Consider the following 19270-nt stretch of genomic DNA (forward strand, 5'->3'; position numbering starts at 1 on the left):
CCAGCCATCCCACTCTTGGGCATATACCCAAGGAATGCTGATTCATACCATAAAGATACATGCTCAGCTACGTTCATAGCAGCACTATTTGTAATAGCCAGAACCTGGAAACAACCTAGATGCCTGTCAACGGAAGAATGGATGAAAAAAATGTGATACATATACACAATGGAGTACTACTCAGCAGAGAAAAACAATGAAAGCATGAAATTTGTAGGCAAATGGATGGAACTAGAAAAATCATCCTGAGTGAGGTAACCCAAACCCAGAAAGACAAACATGGTATGTACTCACTTACAAGTAGATTCTAGATATAAAATAAAGAACAATCAGACTACAACCCACAGAACCATGGAGGCTATATATATAGCATGGAGGTCCCTAGGACGACTGTGGCTTATAATAAATTTTGGTTTTACTCAATTACTGAGCAAGCCTCAATGAAACATCTCACTATTAAGATAAGAATACATACTCTATCAAGATGATAATAGAAAAATTAATAAATTAATTAATTTTAAACAATAAAAAATAAAAATAGAAAAATTTGAAATATTAAACAAATAAACAAACAAATATTTTACTAAAGTTAAAAAAAGGGGAGAACTAGGGACTCATCATTCCTCTCCTCATTCTATTCTTTCCCTTGTTTTATATATTTTAAATTTTTTTATCAGTGAATTCTGCTGGAGGATCCGATGCAGATAAGCACTGGAGGGCTCCTGTTGCAAATCCCCCTCTGAAGCGATGGAAGGATCTTTCTACTAGCATGTGGAGGAGACCCGATCTAGTGTTGGTGTGGCCCCAGAGTTTGGTTTATGTCTTTCTTCAGGACAATGAGGTTCCTCTTTGGATTCCTGAGCACTGAACGCACCCTGTGGCTGCTGCTGAAGCCCAACATGACAGAGACCTAATGGGTCATCATGAAAAAATCTACCCTTCTGATGCCAATGGAGATTGAGAGCCCAATATGGCCAGCTTTGGCAAGCATTAATGTAAGCATAGGAACTGTAGCCATGAGATTGGATTCTCCAGAACAGCTGCCAGCCAAAGTCATGCTCGGATCAAGAAAAACGGGCCTTGGCGGTTCATGTTCCTAGAGTTGTATCCATGCCAGTGGATGTCCACACAATCCAGAAGAGAATTTGACATTGCTGCTGCCGCTGTTGCTGTTATAACAATGGTGCACACCACTGCTACTGTTTCTGGGATTACCATTTAATAATTGCTTACTACAGCTAGCACAGTGGAGACCCTGGCAACAAAAGTTGCTACCACAGTTAGTTAATCTTCCATTCTATTTGGGCATGATAAATTTAATTCAATAGTTATATACATCTTGATTGGCTTTGAAAATTATAAATTTATAAACTCAAGTTCCAGTTGCTTTTGGGATACTATCTTACAAGGACTCCAACATACAGTATGGCTCAATAAGGAAGGGAATGGCTCAGTTACCTTTAGCCTACTGGCTATGGGTGAGATAGGACCTCTGTTGGTCTTTTCTGTATCGAACACACAGATTGCAAGCCCAGTGCCACTTTGAGATCTTTGGCAGCAATTAACCATGCAGCTCACACGATTGAGCCAGTATGATAATGAGTATTCAGAGACGGGTAATGCCTGGGGGGCACTCACCAACCTAAGACAGAGCGCCTGTGTGGCCTGGGCAGGCGTCTCCATGACGGGTAAGGTGACCTGCTGATGTCCCACGCAACCCAAGTCAGAAGCTCATTTTTTAATAAAAGGGGGACCTGCAGGGCCCTGGCCCCCTTTTTGGGTAACTGTTGCCTTGCTTGCGGACCTTGACCTTGATATCCTTCCAATGCTAATTCCCTGCCAGGTTCCACCCTCCTGAATGCTTAAGGGAAGTTCCTTGTCTGTGTATCCTGAATAATGGGCATTAACAGTTTAGATGCAAGATTGTAAAACATCAGTAGCAAACTTCTGCCCTCCGGGGTTCTCCCGTTATGCTGTAAGCCTGTAATTAAGACCTCTTACCCCCTTCAAGAAATGACATTCGACATTTAAAATTTATATATATATATATATATATATATATATATATTTGAATAAATACTGTAAATGTAATCTATGAATACCACAAATGTGATTAACATCATGAGTGTAATCTAAAAAAAAAAATTTGAAAAAAAAAAGTCTTGGTGATATTTTAGCTTTTATACACACACACACACACACACACACACACACATACACATACATATGCATATATACACATATATGCATATATACACACACATACACGTATATATATATATATACACACACATATATATATATGTATGTATGTGTATGTATATGTATATTAGCTGATTCCTGTAATAATTTTCTTGTGTGCTATGCATGGTTCCAAGAACTCCTAACAGTGCATTTACCTGAAATTTGTCTCTAGCATCCTAGGCATAGCTTTGTTTCTTGTGCAAATGAAGCTCAGACCCTCCTTTCTCTCACAGCCCAAATGGTATTCCAGAGCAACTGACTCAGAACAAAAGGGCTTTTTGCATACCAGGTGCAGTGTAGCTATGAGGTAGGTTTCCCAGCTCCAAGCAGAGTTACCCTGCCCTGCCAGTACATGGCAGCATAGGAAAATAGAGGCAGTTTTATTTTAGTAACTTATAGAATCTGTTACCTAACCACCTGTAAGACTGTAGTTTGAGCACATTTATGATAGACTTGTAATGTTTCACCTAACCACTTATAAGAACATATTTTGAGCGTATAAATTCCCTTTCTGGCTTTTTCCAAGCCTAATGTGACACTACCTCCTCTATTCACTCCCCTTTTGGGTTGCAAATGAAGCTGGCTATTCTGGCTCTTGTGAGGAGCTTGGAAGCTTTGCTTTGTATTTTAAGAGTCAGGCTTTAGTCTCAGCACTTGGGAGGCAGAGCCAGGCAGATCTCTGTGAGTTTGAGGCCAGCCTGGTCTACAGAGTGAGTTCCAGGACAGGCACCAAAACTACACAGAGAAACCCTGTCTCGAAAAACCAAACCAAAAAAAAAAGAGTCAGGTTGCTGGGACCACAGGGGTGGGGGTGGGGAGAACCAAGATGGAGAAGAATATGAATGAAGATGAGGAAGGAGATGGAAAAAGGGTCAGAGTTATGAGAAGACAGGAGAAGAAGGGACCGAGAAGAGATAAATATGAGAACAGAATTGAAGCTGTGTAGACAGAATTTAACCTCAGAGGAATAAAGTAGATGACGAAAGAGCATCGTGTCCTTAGATCGTTTTCCTACAGATTACCCCCGCCGTCGTTAGCAGCGTCTCTTCTGAGCCCCTGGTGTTAGGATCCTGTACATGTGCAGCTGGTGACTACATGATAACACAAACTGCACCTTAAAAAAGTCAGACATGGACCCCCCACTCTCTCTGTTCTCTCCCTGCTCCCTGCTCTGCTCCCTCCCCTACTTCCCTCCCACCAGGCCTGGCTCTCTGCTCTTCCCCCACCTCCCCGCCTTTCCCTCCTAATAAAGCTCTAAAAGTCCCACTGGGTTCTGTCGTGACTGTGACCTTCCCACACAGTAGCCAGTGCTGATAACTGTCATTTGGTGCCCTGACTCGGATAGGAAATTCCTCACCTCCAGCCCTATTCACTTGCTTTTTATAATAAGCAAAAAGTCTGGAATGTTAGGATCCTGTACATGCGCAGCTTGCGGCTCTCATCTTATGTCATCAGTGGGCACTGGTGACTACGTACCTGCCTTGTGGTCACGCAATCCCCACCTTAAAAAGCTGGACTCGGACCCCGCCCTCTCTCTCTGCTCTTTTTCTGTTCCCTCTATGCTCCCTGCTTTCTGCTCCTCCCCCACCAGGCCTGGCTCTCCTCCCCCACCCCACCTTTCCCTCCTAATAAAGCTCCAAAAGTACCACTGGGTTCTGTTGTGACCGTGACCCTTCCATGCGGTAACCAGCGCCGCTTACTATCACCTGGGTAGGAAATTAAAGAGGCTGGACCTCAACAATTTCTGAAAGGTAATGATGAGGAATGAATGTGATCAAAACACATGTGTGAAGCTGTCAAAGAATAAATTAGAAAAAGAGAAAAACTGGCCCACTCTTAATAAAAGTCACAAAAGCAAGCGGATTTAAATTAAAGAACAAAAGTTTTTACGCAAGATAAGCTCTTGTAGGCTTCACTGTTTCTCTCCTTAGAGAAATTAAATCTTAAGAGAATCACTATATTTTAGCATCTGTCTGTTTTAAGGCTGGCTTTAACCTCCCCCCAGAGGGTCTCAGGTAGAACAGGCTGGCTGGTCTTGCCCTAAGAAAAACCATGAACTCCCAATTCTCTGCCTCCACCTCCTGAGATCCTCCTCCTGAGATCCTCCTCCTGAGATCCTCCTCCTGAGGTCCAGGGCGTTCAAGCATCTCTGGCACAGCGGGCTAAAGGTATTTTCTTAACTGTACTGTTTGCGGTCACCTAGAAGCTAAATTGCAAGGAACACTTAATATGTGTGTGTTCTTAACTTCTAGTAATTTTTTATTTATGTGTACACAGCTCTGTGTGGGTGGATGCTGGCAGAGGCCAGAAAAGGGTGCCAGATCCCCCGGGGCTGGAGAGTTGATAGTCTGCTCCCTGTTAATTCCAGGACCCAACAATAGCTCTGTAGTTCTGGTTAATCCTCAGCATCTCAAAAACAGACTGGGAAACAGCCCTAGGCATGGTGGCACGGGCCTATAGTCCAAGCATGAACACTGAGGCAAGAGGACCATTTTTCAAAAACCAGGGGCTAGGAGGAAGGAAAACCGGATTAGATGTCCATTAAGAGACAAATGGGCTGGGTGGTGGTGGTGGCGCACTCCTTTAATCCCAGCGCTCAGGAGGCAGAGGAAGGCGGATCTCTGTGAGTTCGAGGCCAGCCTGGTCTCCAGAGAGAGATCCAGGACAGACTGTTAGGATTCTGCCACTCCTCCAGCTACATGACCGCATACACATGCAGTTCAGTAGCTAAGCAAGGGGTCTTACGTCTTAGATCATCTGTGCTCTGTGTGATTACGTAATGCGTGCAGTGTGGTCACGTAATCTGTGGTTATATAGCTCCGTAAGCCCACATGTGCATGTGCAGAGAAATCCCTAAAAAGCCGGACCCTGACTCTTCCCCTCTCTTCTGCTCTCTCCTCCCTGCTCCGTATGTGTCTTCCACAGCCTGGCCACTCTCTTCCGTCCTCCCTGCCTCCTAATAACGCTCTGATACTGGGTTCTGTCCTGCCTCCGACCTTTCCTCACAGAGCAAAGGTGCCGCATTTAAAACCAACACAGGCACCAAGACTACACGGAGAAACCCTGTCTCGAAAAACAAGGCAAAAGAAAACAAAACAGAAAAAGAGACAAATGGACAAAGAAAAATGTGGTACACTGGAGTTTCACGGACGTGTGTACAATGGGATTTTACACGGCCACAAGGGAAAAAGGAAATGACGACATTTGCAGGAAGAGGGATGCAACTGGAAGTCATTATGTTAAGCAAAATAAACCAGAAAACAAATACTGTGAGTTTTCTATACGTATGTATGTACACTGTGTGTGTGTGTGGTGGTGTGTGTGTGTGTGTGTGTGAGATGAAACCAGAAATGGGATTGTGAGAGAGGAGGACGAGATCTTACGGAAGGTGGAAGACAGTGAGGATGATGGGACTTACTCAGTACAAAAGAAGGTGAGGAACCAGACGGGAGGGGGAGGGAGCATGGGGAAGAGGAACAAACAGCACGAAATCTAATGACACAGATCAATGAAGATGCCATGATGAAACCATTACTTTGCACATTACCCTGAGATTAATAATAATAATAATAATAATAATAATAATAATAATAATAACGATGATGATGATGATGAAAACCAAGGGCTGGGATGCAGCCTGGTGGCAGAACACTTTTCTGGGTCTTGCCATGTGCACAGGTCTGGGTTTGATCCAGGGAGAATAGAAAAAAAGCAAAGGAGTGGGGGGGGGAGAAGGGAGCGAGAACACCGGAGGCTACGTCTGCGCTCTGGCAGACACTCTCAGTTAACACAGGGACCTGGGCATTCTTGGATTTCGGCGTCTTCTGTGTAAGTGTGGCAGTGCAGGGCAGAGGTTCCTGGATTCTCACTCAGATCATTTCGGGTTTAACTAGAATTTGATCTCCTCGATGGAGGATCCAGTGGAAAATTACCCAACCCTGTTCTAGGACCTGAGGCCAAGATGTCCCTGCTAACTCACCTTAACTCCTGTAAACTGCAGGCTTGTGCAAACCTCCCCTGCAGCTGCAGAGCGAGATGCGAGGATGTGGTTTTCCCTTTGACAGTCCCTTGGTCTAAATGCTCGGGGCCATGCTTTGGTCCTGCATACCTGAGTGTAGTCCCGGCCGATTGGAATAAAGACTTTTTCAGATGGCTGTGAACTGGTGGGCTCCCTGTAACATTTGGTTTTGGAGTCGAGGAATACTGCACTTATGTGTTTAAACTGAAGCCTTTGATAAAAAATAAAAATAGCCATAGACTTAATCAATATTAATAACTGTAGAATAGTGATGTTTTAACTATATCATGATGTTTTTTTAAAGTGGAGTCTCACTAAGTAGCCATAGGATTTCCTGGAACTCATAGCAATCCCCTTGCCTCAGCATCCCAATTTTAGCATTCTGACCCTCAAGTGCTGGGATCACAGGCAGGAGCCACCATATCTGGGTAAGTTTCACTGTTTCTAGTATTTCTGAATTTTCTTATGAACACATAATTGCTAGCTATTTTATTTATTCATTCATTCATTCATTCATTCATCCATTCATTCATTTATTTATTTTGGTTTTCTATGTAAGAGTCCTGGAACTCACTCTGTAGACCAGCCTGGCCTTGAACTCACAGAGATCTGCCTGCCTCTCCTGGAATTAAAGGTGTGTGCCACCAGTGCCTGGCCACATTGCTTTTATGTTGGGGCAAAGAGAAGGTTTTGAGGAAAGCATCCTGGGATGAGAAACATCCATGTTTCACAGACGTCAGCGTACAGGCAAGCAGGAGGGCGTCTCACAGACTCCCCAGCAGGCAGCTCCAACATGACTCCGCTTTCAGAGAAAACCCCAGCCAAGCCCGCTTGACCTCTTCACTAATGGGAGGGACTCAGAAGCTAGGCTGAGGCTCTGCGTACAGGTTCTTTGCAACAGTGGCATCCTGAAACCGTGTGGCACTGCAGGATGGCCGACCTTTTCAAACACTTCCACATACACACCTGGAGGTCTTTTTGGTCCTTCTTGCTTTCCAGGTTGGGTGTTCTTGTTACAAAGTCATTCAGCATGCTGTTGGGAGACAACCAGCTTCAGGTCAGACTGTTACAGCAATCAAGTGTGTTCCTATAGTGAACACTGTATCCCCCCTGCATGTGGAGGGACACTCTTACCTGAGAAGCAGAAAATACCCAGGGGGGGCCAGGTTCAGCTGCACAGACTCCTTCAGGACACCCAAGAGCGAGGGGAAGTTCTCCTGCAGGTCTGGTACCGAGAGTCTATTGGGAAAGCAAAGCCAGGGAAGCAGAGTCTGAGCGTGGGAAATAGAAGCAGGTTTCCTCAGAAGCACATTTCAGATGCAGGAGAGCAGATGGGCGAACAGCAGATCTGACTGGCCCAACGCTGGCCTGTTTTTAGTTTTTTACAGTCTGTGCAAGCTTGGTTTTAGCACTGGGGCAAGCGTCTGCAGTTAGGAACCTGGCATTAAGCTTCTGGCATGTGGGGTACTCTGGGTTTCACTGTCTGTAGAATGAAAGTCTCCACCAGCCGGGCAGCTTTCCTCTCTGGCTGCGCTTGCCCAGCACCGAGGGCAGCATGCATCATGGGTGGTAAGGATACATCGTAAAGGAAGGTGATAGTGACCACTGCCCAGGGCTGCTCTCCAGCAGCTAGGAGGGTGATGATGTCACCACGATACAGCCAGGCACTGCAGCACTGCAGGGTTTGCCAAAGCTCAGATGCTCGCAGTCAGGAGGCCACACCTCCACACGCTGGTACCTACCTCACTACCTGTGGCTCCACTTTGGTGACTCCTCCTCTGCAGCAGAAGGATGACAAAAAACCTACCCTGAATCTGCTGGGCTTCTCAGAGCACAGAAGCCACTGAGGTCAGCTGGTGTCACAATAGCACTGGCTATCCCAAGGAGTGGCGTGCCTAGCTCAGAGGACTGCAAAGACTCTCGCGAGTGAAGACTGACAGCTAGTTTGAATTTAATCGTCAACCCAGTGACTGCTGGGATTACAGTCCTCAGTTTACCTTTCTGAGATGTAGACTGTGAGGAGCTGAGATGTTAACTGTGTGAACCAAGGGACTGCACTGGGTTGTCAGAATATTTACCGTGAACCACCCCCAACCCCCGCTCCCTCCCCCCAGCCAGAACACAACCCCAAACGACAGGCTCACATGTTTCAAACACATGGGTTCCAGATGGTGGCGCCATTTTGGGAGGCTGTGGAATTTGGGGGGTAGGAGGCATGGCGGGCTGAGGTGTATGCTTCCCCTCCACCCCTCATTACCCTAGCACAGATGGCCCTATCCAAGCAGTACCAGGGCCATAGCTACAGAGGCCCAGCTAAGTGCTCTTTGCATGCTGGGAACCCCCCCACCCCCACCCCACAACCAGCTTCAGTCCAGACTGGGATTCAGCTGAGTAAACCAAACCAGAAGTCACCCGGCATAAACCACATAAGGCACACATAAGTACACAAAACATTTCTCCTTTTTCTAAAAGAGGCCTTGACCCTTTCCTAGCTGTGGGTCTCTAAAGTCAGCCTCATGTAAACCTAAACATTTAAAGCTCGAAAGGCCTCATGCGCAGCTTCGCTGAAGCGCAGAAATGGGTTTTGACGATGGCAGCTCAGCTCTTCAGAGAAAGAACAGCACAGTTACTGAGGCCACACCCTTGCCCTGGGAAGGGCGAGGCCACTAAGGGGCTCCCTGAACTCAAGCCACGCGGCTCTCCTCGGGGTCCCACAGGGGCGCCTGCTGCGGACGGGCGCGCTGGAGGAGCCGCCCACCTCTGGATGAAAGCGTAGCAGAACTGCAGCACAGGAATGTCCACCAGCGGCGATTTCTGAAAGGAAGACGACAGCGGTCACTCAGGCTGCTAGGAAGGCGGCCGTCAAAGAAACGCAACAGAAGTCTCGCAAGTCTGCAGCTGCTGCGGTTGGAACGTCACCGGTCCCCCAAATGGAAGTGCTATTCAGGGGTCTGTGGGAACTCGCCAGGGGGAGGGAGGGATGGCGACAAACTTTGAAAGTCACATCCTGGCCTAGGCCCCCCTTGTCCCTTTTCCTGGTCTGCTGTGACACGAACAGTCTCCACACACATTCCTCCTGTTACCACGAGCTGAGCGGCTTTGCCATGCCTTCCCTACCCCGATGGATGGAGCCTTCTGAAGCCACCAGCCAGGTATGTGTGTCTGCTTCCTCAAGCTGTCCGTCTTGTGGTCAGGCGACATGAGACCAATAGAACACACTAGTAAAGCGGAGCTTTGAGCCCAAGAGTCGCTCGTGTGAAACAGGAGGACACACCGAGACAGCCGTGCTGCTGTTGCGCTGGAACATCCAGCTCACCCCTGCTCTATCCGGAAAATCCACTCCTCTCTCTCCAAACCCCAACCTCTCAGAGAATCTCCAACAAAGAAAAGGCACCAAAATCCCAGTGCCGCGCGTTCTTGGCGGCTGCGGCAGCTCCTCCCCTGAAGTTGCCAGCGGCCCAAGTCCCCACCTAAACTGGTCAGCTTTTGACCACACTTGGGCACAAACCCAGCTTGTGGAGGACACGTCATCACCCCCTGGCCTACAGGGTATATGAGCTGCCTGCTTTAGTTCAGGAGTGTGACTTCTCCGGCCCTGATCTCTGGGATTGGAGTACGTACCCAGGAGTTGCTTTGCTCAAATAAACCTGTTCTTTTACTTTTTCATTTCGGCTTGAAACCGAAATGTGTCGGCGGAGAAACCTATTATCATGATACAGAAAGCCTATTGCCTGTGCAGCCCCAACTTCCCTGCGGAGGAAAGGGGGAGGTATGGACCACCATAAACACACAGAATGACCCTAGACCAGGGAAGTGCCCGGTCCTCAGTGTAAGAGCTTGCCCTGCCTACCTCAGACTTCTTTAAGTCCCAAGTAGTTGGAATTATGTAAAAATGGTCCCAAAACACTTTTTCTCTTTTTTCTTAGAAAACTAATTATGGAAATTGAACTAAAATAACCAGAGAACCATCAACTTCAGCCAGATAAAACCTAGTTTCTTTTCTACACTCTCCAAACAAGAAGTCACAGTTTTCTATAGACTTTCAAGTAACTTGCAGACACACAACCCGAAGAGACTCCCACTGGCCACTCCAGTGACGTGTGTGCCTCTCAGGACAGTGTGAGGGTGCCTCCAGGCGTGGTGGTGCCTCCAGGACAGTGCCCTGTGAGCGTGTGTGCCTCTCCAGGACATCTCCCTGGGCATCCATGGCAGCGGAGCTAGCCTGACAGGGACCCCGTAGCATGCATTCTAATTGGTCTTTTTTTTCCAAAGATTTATTTATTATGTATACAAGTATTCTACCTGCATGTATGCAGGCAGGCCAGAAGAAGGCACCAGATCTAACTACAGATGGTTGTGAGCCACCATGTGGTTGCTGGGAATTGAACTTAGGACCTCTGGAAGAGCAGCCACTGCTCTTAACCACTGAGCCATCTCTCCAGCCCCATCTCTCTCTCTCTCTCTCTCTCTCTCTCTCTCTCTCTCTCTCTCTCTCTCTCTCTCTCTTGGTTTTTTGAGACAGGGTTTCTCTATGTAGTTTTGGTGCCTGTCCTGGATCTTACTCTGTGGATCAGGCTGGCCTCGAACTCACAGAGATCTGCCTGGCTTTGTCTCCCGAGTGCTGGGATTAAAGGCGTGCGCCACCACTGCCTGGCCTCCAGTTATTTTTCAACCTAGAATTTAGACAAACTGAAACAACACATTCAGTCTACTTTGCTTCCAGTTCATGTGTGCAATCCATGTGCGTGCTGTTAGCATTTAGACATTACCTGCCTGGCTCCTTGGGAATCTTGCCAGTAAGCAAGTAGTACCTTGGCCAGCTCAGGGTCCTGAGAACATCATCCTATGGAGTCCTGTTTTCGTAGTCCATTTATGCATGCACCAAGGCTCTTTTAAGAGGTGGGCTCCACCCCCCCCTTCCCACGAGGTCGCATCTGCACCTCCTCTCTCTCCCCTTTCCTGTCTTTTTCTCTTCTCTTTTTCTCCCTCTTCTCTCCTCAGCTCCCTTCTTTCCCTTCTCCCCAATAAAACTCTCCACAAGAGTACGGTCTATATGGTGCACCTCTCTCTGGCTCCCACCTGCCATGACCGCCGAGCGCCATTTTTAAAACACAACACCTGCAGTTGGTGTGTGTGCACTTCATGTGTGTGGGGCTAGTGCGCATAACTAGAAAAGGTCTTCATAAGGACTCCATAAATGGTTAGGCAGAGACTTGCCGGAAGAACTCAAGAGCGTCACAGTTCATCCTGCCACCTCTGAGAACCAAAGCTCTCATCTCTTCAAGCATCCTCAGATGGACACTGTCTGAGAAGGACCTCCAGAATGCTGCAGATAAAGAGCCCAAGCCACCTCGGGCCATCTTTAGGTCCTTCGATAGGCACTTCTGTCAGGCTGGATCAGATCTGCTGGCCTTGGGCTCCGTTAGGACTGGCTGTCCTCAGTCTCCAACCTTACAGCTGCCAACTTCACAGAGGCAACACCCGATCCCTGGGGCGCAGGGGTCCCGGCTTGCTGCAGCCCTCCTGGAGACCACAGAGCGGGCCTGTAAACACACTGCTTCGTGACCCTCTTCCGTCCTGTAACTCTACACTCACGTAACCTTTTCCACAGCAGACATGTCCTTCAGGATACTTTAAATGTGTGTTCCTCACAGGGTCACTCACATTCGGCTCCAACTATTTTTGTATCTCTCTCAGGCAGAGGTGATTCACTGTCAGACTCTGAAGTCTTCTGTTTCACTGTGGCTCATACAGTGTCCTCCTTCCCCGACTGTCTGAATAAGCTCTGTCTTCTGACTGTCCTCTTCAACTTGTCCTCGGCCAGGGATTGACTTTGTACTGTAAGAGCCATGGTCATCAAGACTGTTTTCTCTAACACCCTCAGTCACACAAGACACTTGAGTCAACACTGGCCCAAGCTGCGTCACTCAATGGCCGCAGAGAAAGCTCAAGGTTGCCAGAGGAGTCTGGTTCACCCCGGCTGGTCTCTGTGCACAGCTCCTTACCGGCTTTCCTAGAGCTTTTCCTCACCAGAGCTGAGGACTATTAACACACCCGCTGTCCCCGAGTGTGCCTTCTACAACTCGGAAGTGTCTTTCTCAGGGACACGTGGTCCTTCCGAAGTGGGACGCGGGGAAGCCTGACCTATATTTCTTAGGCGCTATGGGAGGGTCAGGCCTAACTGACTTCCACGAACACCGGAGAGCAAGTCCAGATGGCCTGACCCCACCCAGCCTGTGCCTGGTCCACTGTGGCCCCCGCCCTGAGCCCACGCCCCTGACCTCACCTAGTCTCTCCTTTCCTCACCACTGCACACGGGGACCGAAGCCCGGCACCTCCCCTGCCACGGTGGCTGCCGAGTCGCAGGTGCCCGCACCCCCACAGCCTGCTTTGTTTCCTCTCCACACCTCTCAGGCTGTGGGGCTCCCGAGGGCAGGTGCCATTTCCTCTTTCTAAAAACTGTTCCACCAAGTACACAGAAGGTGCCAAGAACTGAGCACCAGGCCGTGTGTGTGTGTGCGTGAGTGTGTGTGTGTGTGTGGCCGTGCGTGTGTGTGTGTGTGTGTGTGTGGCGTGCGTGTGTGTGTGTGTGTGTGTGTGTGTGGCCGTGCGTGTGTGTGTGTGTGTGTGTCCGTGTGTGTGTGTGTGTGTGTGTGTGGCCGTGGTGTGGCCGTGTGCGTGTGTGTGTGTGTGTGTGTGTGTGCCGTGTGTGTGTGTGTGTGTGTGTGTGTGTGTGGCTGTGCGTGTGGCCGTGTGTGTGTGTGTGTGTGTGTGTGTGTGTGTGGTGTGTGTGTGTGTGTGTGTGTGTTGTGTGTGTGTGGCCGTGTGTGTGTGGCCGTGTGTGTGGCCGTGTGTGTGTGTGTGTGTGTGTGTGTGTGGCCGTGTGTGTGTGTGGTGTGTGTGTGTGTGTGCCGTGTGTGTGTGTGTGTGTGTGTGTGTGTGTGTGTGTGTGTGTGTGTGTGTGTGTGTGTGGCGTGTGTGTGTGTGTGTGTGTGTGTGTGTGTGTGTGTGTGTGTGTGTGTGTGTGTGGCCGTGTGTGTGTGTGTGTGTGTGTGTGGCCGTGTGTGTGTGTGTGTGTGTGTGTGTGTGTGTGTGTGTTGTGTGTGTGGCCGTGTGTGTGTGGCACAGGCAGGCAAGCTAACTCCTGTCTCTAAACAACACTGGGACCCTGGAGGCCTTCTCCAAACACAGTGACAGCCCCTCACTACATCCCGAGAATCCCGTGGTTGCCTCTGGGCCACAGCTTATAGGAAGCAGCACAGGAAGGACTCCGGAACCCCTGGAGATTTCCCGGGGCATGCTCCAGGGTGTGCTCCCCTGGGTGTGCTCCCGGCGGCTCACCTCATCCCCTTTGATCTGCAGTGGCCTCTTCACCACCTCCTTCACCAGCTGCAGCACCGAGTCTGTCTGCAGGGTGCTGAGAGCACAAACCAGGTCGACAAGGGTGTGCTGGGATGCGCTGGCCGCGGGGACGATCTGCCCGGAAGAGAGGGATTCCGTGAAAGCTCGTCGGAGAAAATAACCATGAAATGCACACACACAGTCTTCCACAGCGGCTGTCGCTGGACAAAGGAGTTTGCTTCCCCCGTAGTGTGTATGGAGCGTGTACATGTGCGAATCCACGCACACATGTGTGAGTGTGTGTGCGGAGGCCGAGGCTGATGCTGGCTGTCCTCCACAGCCTGTGTCTTTTTCACCTCGTGTCATTTGTCGTGTGAGCGCACAGGTGTAGGAACACACGCTACAGTGATCGGGAAGAGGCTGGAGGACAATCTGTGGACATGAGTTCTCTCCTCTACCACCCGGCCACCCCTCCGCTTCCATCTACCTTTGTCTTGCTGTGGCGTCGAGCTTGCTTTCTGCTCCACACTGTAGCCACTGCGGCCATCAGCTGAACCCCGAGATGGGCCGCCAAGGGGTTCAGCAAGTCTAAAATTTTCTGTCTTAGGATCTGGTGAACGGAAAAGCAGGAAATTAGTCGCAAATAGAAAGATCTTCACAGAGCCGGACCGGGCCCTCGCCTGGTGCCCACCTAGCTGCCATTGAAGGTGAGACCTGACTCGGAATTCCAGCGGTGTGTTTCACCGCTGAGGGGGCTGGGACAGAGGACGGGGCAGAGACCCTTGCAAGAGCTGGCTAGGAGACCAGACCGACACCCCTGCAGAGGGAAGCAGAGTGGCCAGGAAGGAGAGACGCAGCCAGGTGGGGTGCTGGCAGGTCTTGAGACGGTAAATATTCCCGAGGGATAACTAAACCTGGTCGTGTGTGTGTGTGTGTGTGTGTGTGTGTGTGTGTGTGTGTGTGTGTGTGTACACCTATGGATGTGCCTGTTTGTGTGCATTCCTCTGCAGCACTGGAAATGCAATCCAGGGTCTGGAGCATGCTTGGAAAATGCTCCCCCACTGAGGTGCGTTCCTCTCACACGGAAACCCCACAGCCTAGGTTTATCTCCAGCAGCTGGAAGAGAGCCTAGATTCACTAGAAACGTTAATATTCACGTTCTGAAAGTATACAGCATCCACCAAATTGTGCCAGTTAAGCCATTCAGGATCAAGCTGTAACCTGGCTCTAGCTATCATATGCTCTGCCTCTGGCTTCTCCCACTTCCTGAAGCTGCTGTTCATTCTTGCTGCCCCAAACACTCTGCCCTGGTTCTACCCTCCTTCCCTGGTCTCGGATCAGCCTCTCTGCCCAGTACTGCACCCTCCCTGCAGCACAGAGCAGCCAGCTCCATGCCATGCACTGTCAGAGCATGTGGCCTCCCGCAGGGTGCCCTCCTCTTCTCATCTCGGCCTCGGCCATGAGGGCCGGGCTCTGGCTGACTGGCCCACAGGAGCATGGGCAGAGGCCACTCTGTCCTCACTGCTCATGATTACTTCACGGTAGACGAGTGCTCGGAGAGCATTTCCCTTGACTGCAGATAGCCCATCCTCCCACGAGGCAGCAGAGCCCAGCAACAGCCTCGTCTTCCAGGTGAGGAGATCGAGGCCCAGACAGAATGAGTCCGTACAAAGGGTTTTCTGGACCTGCTGAGAGCGGCTTCCTGCAAGCAGCGGGAATTTGCACAGGCTTCCTTTTTTTTTTTTTGGTTTTTTGAGGCAGGGTTTCTCTGCGTAGCTTTGCGCCTTTCCTGGAGCTCACTTGGTAGCCCAGGCTGGCCTCGAACTCACAGAGATCCGCCTGGCTCTGCCTCCCGAGTGCTGGGATTAAAGGCGTGCGCCACCACCGCCTGGCTACAGGCTTCCTTTTAATGTACCCACTGGGTTCAGTTTTCCTGTAGAGATGTGAAGATCTATTCACCATGAAAGGGCACCAATGATAGACCAAAGAAATGTTGTCACCCAAGTCCAGCTTGGTAAACCCTGAGTTTGTTTATGAGAGTCTGTCTCACTATTGGCCTGGATTTTACTATGGAGACCGCAGTAGGTTTGAACTCAGATATCCCTCTGCCTCTTGAGCACTGGGATTAAGGGTGTGCACTAACTACCATGCCCAGCTTATTCATTTTTTAAGAATCCAGTAACTGACTTTTATTTACAACTAGTGTGTGTGATGTGTGAGCATGTGATGTGTGTGTGTGTGATGTGTGTATGAGAGACCACGTGTGTGCCACAGCACACGCGAGGTGGTCAGAGGACAATCCTCAGGCTTCAAGCTGTTGTGTGAGTTTGGAGGATCAGACTCAGGTCCCCAGGTTTGAGAGGCAGGCGCTCTACCCACTGAGCCACCTCACCAACCCACAGTGAGCTTAACTGGGTCGGTCTACTCACAGGAGCATGTGTGGGAGGGGAGGGTCACCCACAGGAATGCAGGTAACGTACACCACAGGGGAAATCTCCTCAGGGAGGGGTGGAGCACCCCATCCTCTCCCACACAATGGAGCGTTAGTGGGCCCTCTTGTCAGAGTCTTACGGGGCCCATCACAGCTGCTCTGATTCCACGACAGCAAGGGCCATGTCATTCCGGGGACGGCACTCGACAGAGCACCCCTGGAGCGGATGGGAGCACCCCCGGAGCGGATGGGAGCGCCCCCGGAGCGGATGGGAGCAGGGGGGGGGGCACCCCGGAGCGGATGGGAGTACCGCACATGCCAGCCCTGCCGAGCGCTGGTGACCGTGAGCCCGAAGGCCACGCCTGGGAGACCCGGCTCCTGTGCGAGGTAATTCTGAGCCACCACCGTGACATAACCCCAGGCCAGCTCGCGTGCCTGCAGCCCTCTGAGGCGGAGATGTGAAAACTAACAGGGTCAAGGTTTTGGGGCCGGTATGTTTAGTAAGATAAACTCCCCCAAGCACACTGACAGCTCGCACTGGAGTGCCCCGGCCTCAGACGCACGTCTAGGAGCTGGGCCGAGTTTAAAAGCGGGACTCCTTAGACACTCAGGTGAGGACTAACTCCATCAGACTTTAGCTTTATCAATAATGCATTTTCACGAAGGCTCAATCACTCACGCTCCTCTGTTCTGTATACAAATGTTTGTTTTTGTGAGAAAGGGTCTTAGGTAAAGGTGGCTGCAAGCTCCATTTGTAGCTGAGGCTAGCCCTGAACTCCTGGCTTTCCTGTTTCCACTCTCAAATGCTGAAAATGATAGGCGTGTGCCATAATATTATCTTAAGGGGAGATTTCTCCATTTGATTTCAACTGTGGGTCCCATTAAGTATTTTTTTTGTGTGTGTGATTTGTGTATGTAATTCCATACATACACATTTTTCTTTCTTTGTTTATTAAGACAAGGTCTGGGGTTTGGGGATTTAGCTCAGTGGTAGAGTGCTTGCCTAGTAAGCACAAGGCCCTGGGTTCAGTCCTCAGCTAAATAAAAAAGAAAAGGAAGGAAGGAAGGAAGGAAGGAAGGAAGGAAGGAAGGAAGGAAGAAAGAAAGAAAGAAAGACAGGGTCTGGCTACGCAGCCCTGGCTGGAACTCACTGTGCAGATCTAGCTGGCCTCAGACCTGCAGCAATAGCATTCTCCTGAGAGCTGGGAACACAGGCGGGGGCTGCCACGCCTGGCATCCAGAGACAAAAGAACTGAGAAGGCAGGAAGGAACAGCACAGCGGTAGGTATAGCGTACAGCGGGGTGTCTCTCTGAGGCCTGGCTCTCGGGAGGTGGGAGGCAGAGGCCGGCGCAGACCGGCGAGAAAGGCGCTCACCTTGGTGGTTTTGAAGTAAACGGAGGAGGATCCTTTTGTGGCTCCCAGGAGATCCACCGGTCTCTTCTGACTTTCCTCCTTTCTGAGAACATTCCAGATGAGGGCCATGGTGTTCACGATTCGAGGCAGCTCCTCCAAAATGGCGTTCTTGGCGTTCCTCAGGTTGATGGGGTCACTGATGGCAGCAGTCTGAAAGTTCAAACGGGGGTGGGTGGGGGCAGGAGGCTCACTGCACCAGCCTGGTCCCCTCTCCCCGGGGATGGCGTCGCTGCTGGGAGTTGGGGTGGACCACCCATGTGGTGGTCTGGAAGCGACATTTGTCCCGGGATGTGTTGAGCTCCTGCTTGTTTTCAGAGAATGAGCTGACATGCAACACTTCAAACTATAAACTTTTTGTTTTTTTGGACAGGGTCTCTATAATGTAGCCCTGGCTGTCCTAGAACTCACTAGGTAGACCATGCAGGCCTCAAATTCAGAGATCCACCTGCCTCTGCCTCCCAGGTGCGGAGATTAAAGGTGTGCTCACTACATCTGGCTTAAACTTTTTCCAATCAGTCAATAGTAGGGGTACTTTAAGATTGTGTTTTGTTTTGCTTTTTTAATTTTTTTATTTTTTTCTGCGACAGGGTTTCTCTGTGTAGCTTTGCGTCTTTCCTGGAATTTACTCTGTAGACCAGGCTGGCCTCGAACTCAGAGATCTACCTGCCTCTGCCTCCCGAGTGCTGGGGTTAAAAGGCGTGCGCCACCACCGCCCAGCCTGTTTTGTTTTTTTTTTTTTTTTTTTTTTAAGAGAGGGTCTCATGTAGCCCAGATTGGTCTCAAACTTGCTACTTAGCCAGAGCTGACCCTAAGTTCCTGATCCTCCTGACTCCGCCCATCAGTGCTGGCAGTGTTACAGGCATGTACCGCCAGGCCCAGCTTTTGTCCCGAGACTTAGCTAGATGGGGTAGAGCAGCCTCCTCAGATTTCACAAGCACTGTATCACATCAGGAGGTAAAAAAAATACTTAGACTACCGTGAGTGCAGGGCAAGGGAGATGGTTCGGTGAATACCAAGAGTGTTCATTGTGCAGGCATGAGGACCTGAGTTCAAATCCCCAGCCTGCACCTGAGTTGGACATAGCTGTCTAGGCCTGTCACTTCAGTATGAAGAGGGGAACAGGCAGATGCCGGGGCCACCAACCAGCTGGCCAGGCGGCCAGAGCCAGCCTGAACTTACGGTTCAGTCAGACTCCTTGTCTTAGGCAAAGGCAGAGAGCAGTGGAGGGAGGCACCCGAGACTTCCTCTGGCCTCCATGCGCATGCACACAGGCTCATGGGTCTGCCCATGCATGCACCACACACACACACACACACACACACACACACACACACACACACTTACACACACATCACCGTAAGCCTAAAATCAAACAACCGGCTTTACACTTTATCTCCACTGCCAGCTGACTGAACAATGCGCAACAGCTGAGGAACTCACCCGTATTTGTTTCCTGAGTATATATACCTGCGTGTGTGCACATTTGCATAGCTTGCATATATTTGCATAATGCACACACATCTATTCATACTCACATTTGCATCTCTTACATATATTTACATGACATTTGCATCATGCATTTACTATTATAGACTCGACAAAGTCACAACCCACTAAAAACAAACAATACAAGCAATGTGCCTCAAATTCAGGGAAAGAAAACATACCTTTTTGTTCTGGGTGGGCTGTTCCAAAAGACAAAAATGGCTAATGGTTGTTAGACCTTCCAGAAGAGTGAGCGGGTAATCTGGAGAAATGTTTTCCTTCTTTGAGGTTGTGCTGTGGCGAAGAAATAAGAAACTGTTAAATAAAATAATTGGGC

At 49.7% G+C, this 19270-nt stretch overlaps 1 protein-coding gene across 4 annotated transcripts in view; it reads right to left on the reverse strand.

Annotated features, from left to right (window-relative positions):
- Positions 1 to 19270, reverse strand: part of Dop1b (DOP1 leucine zipper like protein B) — a 107363-nt gene that overhangs the window by 29708 nt on the left and 58385 nt on the right. For 3 of the 4 annotated variants that reach the window (XR_005092496.1, XR_005092497.1, XM_037209630.1), the window contains exons 21-28: positions 19116 to 19227; positions 17410 to 17598; positions 14091 to 14213; positions 13604 to 13738; positions 9021 to 9076; positions 8005 to 8040; positions 7397 to 7501; positions 7229 to 7295 (exon numbers count right to left, since the gene is read on the reverse strand). Coding sequence is in view for 2 of the 4 variants with exons in the window: in XM_037209630.1 (XP_037065525.1) it covers positions 7229 to 7295; positions 7397 to 7501; positions 8005 to 8040; positions 9021 to 9076; positions 13604 to 13738; positions 14091 to 14213; positions 17410 to 17598; positions 19116 to 19227 (823 nt within the window). In the remaining 2 variants the exon portion in view is untranslated. The remainder of the gene's footprint in view (positions 1 to 7228; positions 7296 to 7396; positions 7502 to 8004; positions 8041 to 9020; positions 9077 to 13603; positions 13739 to 14090; positions 14214 to 17409; positions 17599 to 19115; positions 19228 to 19270) is intronic. The other variant, XM_028879981.1, reaches the window with a different exon arrangement.

Source organism: Peromyscus leucopus, chromosome 12 (assembly GCF_004664715.2).
Source record: "Peromyscus leucopus breed LL Stock chromosome 12, UCI_PerLeu_2.1, whole genome shotgun sequence".
Taxonomy (NCBI): Eukaryota; Metazoa; Chordata; class Mammalia; order Rodentia; family Cricetidae; genus Peromyscus; species Peromyscus leucopus.